The 2388-nt window shown below is 50.2% G+C and overlaps 1 protein-coding gene across 2 annotated transcripts in view; it reads right to left on the bottom strand.

Annotated features, from left to right (window-relative positions):
• The window catches only part of DNAJC11 (DnaJ (Hsp40) homolog, subfamily C, member 11), a 56551-nt gene that overhangs the window by 16944 nt on the left and 37219 nt on the right, over positions 1–2388 (bottom strand). For both annotated transcript variants that reach the window (XM_011938262.1, XM_011938264.1), the window contains one exon: positions 1240–1313. In XM_011938262.1, coding sequence (XP_011793652.1) covers positions 1240–1313 — 74 coding nt within the window. The remainder of the gene's footprint in view (positions 1–1239; positions 1314–2388) is intronic.

Genomic DNA, 2388 nt, shown 5'->3' with positions numbered 1-2388 from the left:
GGCTTGGTGAAGTGGCTCGTGCTTCTCGTCTCAGTGCTTGGGGAGGCCGAGGTGGGAGGACTGCTTGAATCCAAAAACTTGAGGCCAGCCTAGGCAACACAGAGAGACCTTTTCTCTAAAAAAACTGAAAAATGAGCCAGACATGTTGGCACATGCCTGTAATGCTAGTTTTTCAGGAGGCTGAGGGAGGAGGACTGCTTGAGCCCAGGAGTACAAGGCTGCAGTGAACTATGATTGGGCTATTGCACTCTAACCTGGGCAACAGAACAAAACCTCGTCTCTAAAAAAAAATAAAGTAAAATAAAATAGGCCAGGTGCGGTGGCTCACACCTGTAATCCCAGCACTTTGGGAGGCTGAAGCAGGTGGATCACCTGAGGTCAGGAGTTCGAGACCAGCCTGACCAACATGGTGAAACCCTGTCTCTACTAAAAATACAAAAATAACTGGGCATAGTGGCACATGCCTGTAGTCCCATCTACTCGGGAGGCTGAGATAGGAGAATCGCTTGAACCCAGAAGGCAGAGGCTGCAGTGAGCCGAGATCACGCCACAGAACTCCAGCCTGGACAACAGAGCAAGACTCTGTCTCAAAAATAAATTAAAAAAAATAAACTCCGTGTACTCCATTCTAGGACTCCTTCAGCTATATCTTCCCCTGGAAGAAAGAGGTATTATTTACCCTCCACCAATCTTTTATCTGAGCTCACAAAGACATCACTGCCCCCACCATATAGGAAACGAAGACACTGCTGTCGTTCTAGAAGGCACAGGGATACACAGTTCTAGGAGTGTGACATCATGGCAGCAGCAGAGACGACAGGAAGCAGAGGCTGGCTGGGGACTCCGTCTCTGGCATATGTCAATCAACCTGATGATGAGGCAGTCTGTCATTCTCTGGGACAATGGAATGATCCATAAGTCTGTAAGTGTTTCGGTCCACTGACCAATTCTCCCTGAAAGCACTCTTTCTCTGTGGCCTCGTGGCATAGGTGAGGTAGGTATGAGGCCTGGATGGTGCAGCCTGGCCAGGGCTGGGACAAGGGTCCGCTCCCACAATCCCACCTCTTCCCACCTGCACACTGCCTGGGCTTCACGCCAGTGCTGCACCTGCCCTTGATGTACGCAGTGACCTTGTAGGACAGAGAAGATAGTGCCAACCGCCGTGATAAAAAGAACACAGTTCTAGTCTCCTAAGTCAACAAAGACCACCAAAGAGGAGCTGCTGCCTCTCATATTTACCATCTTGGTGTGAGATTACGGAACAGCTTGAGACCAAATAAAGGTCCCTGCAGGTCTCCAGCTCCAAATTCCAACTGTTTGAAAAGGAAAAAGAGAAGGCGTTAGTGGTGTTTTATCTCATAGCAGCAACCCAGGCACAGGTATGTACCTCTGGGTATAATTCATTCAATTCACTGGTCTTGCCGGGGCTCTAAAAGAAGGGGGTAGAAGATTGTTAATGTCTCATCTTAACCTTAGCCAAATGGAGATGTCTGCTGCCACAGATCCAAAGGAGACCCAGGTTTCAATGGCACATGTTTCACTGGTGTCCCTCCAAAGAAAAAAACTGCTCACCTCTGATCCTTGCCTCCCAGGCTGAGGTCAGGAGACCAGCCGGCTCCCCACCGCTCCTGGCGCAGCGCCCCCACCTGCAGAGCGCCTGCTGCGGTAGGTGTGCGCCACCCCCACCCACTCGCTTGCACTGCTGACTCCTTTTTATTTTCATCCTGAGCCAAATGTCTCCCAGGTGACTGGGGTGGTCCTCAGGGGTCTGACGTTAAAGCCCAGCAGCAGTTCCACACTCGCATAGCCTTGGAAGTCACAGCTGAGCCTGGCTGCCGTGTTTACTAGTCTGGGTGACTTTCAAGCAACTCTTCAATGTTAATTGGATGCAGCTCAATTTGCTCGGCAGAACTGGCTGTTAAATGGCCACCAATCAGTGAACCATCGCACTGGAGAGAGCACCTGCCTTCTGAATTGTGCAGGAAAAAGAGCCCACAGGCTTTTTGCTTAAGGGAACACTGAGTTTCAGAGGCTGGATTTCTAGAAGTTGCTGTCTCATAGGAAACCTGAGGAAGGCTGACAAGACTTCTCAGATATGAGACCTATTTATCTTTTTATTTTTTTTGAGACGGAATTTTGCTCTTGTCCCCCAGACTGGAGTGCAATGGCGCGATCTCGACTCACTGCAACCTCCGCCTCCCGGGTTCATGTGATTCTACTGCCTCAGACTCCTGAATAGCTGGGATTACAGGCAGGCGCCACCACGTCCAGCTAATTTTTGTATTTTTAGTAGAGATGGGCTTTCACCATGTTGGTCAGGCTGGTCTCAAACTCCTGACCTCATGATCCACCTGGGCTCACTGCAACCTCCACTTCCCAGGTTCAAGC

Source organism: Colobus angolensis, unplaced genomic scaffold (assembly GCF_000951035.1).
Source record: "Colobus angolensis palliatus isolate OR3802 unplaced genomic scaffold, Cang.pa_1.0 Scaffold170, whole genome shotgun sequence".
NCBI classification, from domain to species: Eukaryota; Metazoa; Chordata; class Mammalia; order Primates; family Cercopithecidae; genus Colobus; species Colobus angolensis.
This window is presented reverse-complemented; position numbering and strand designations above follow the sequence as displayed.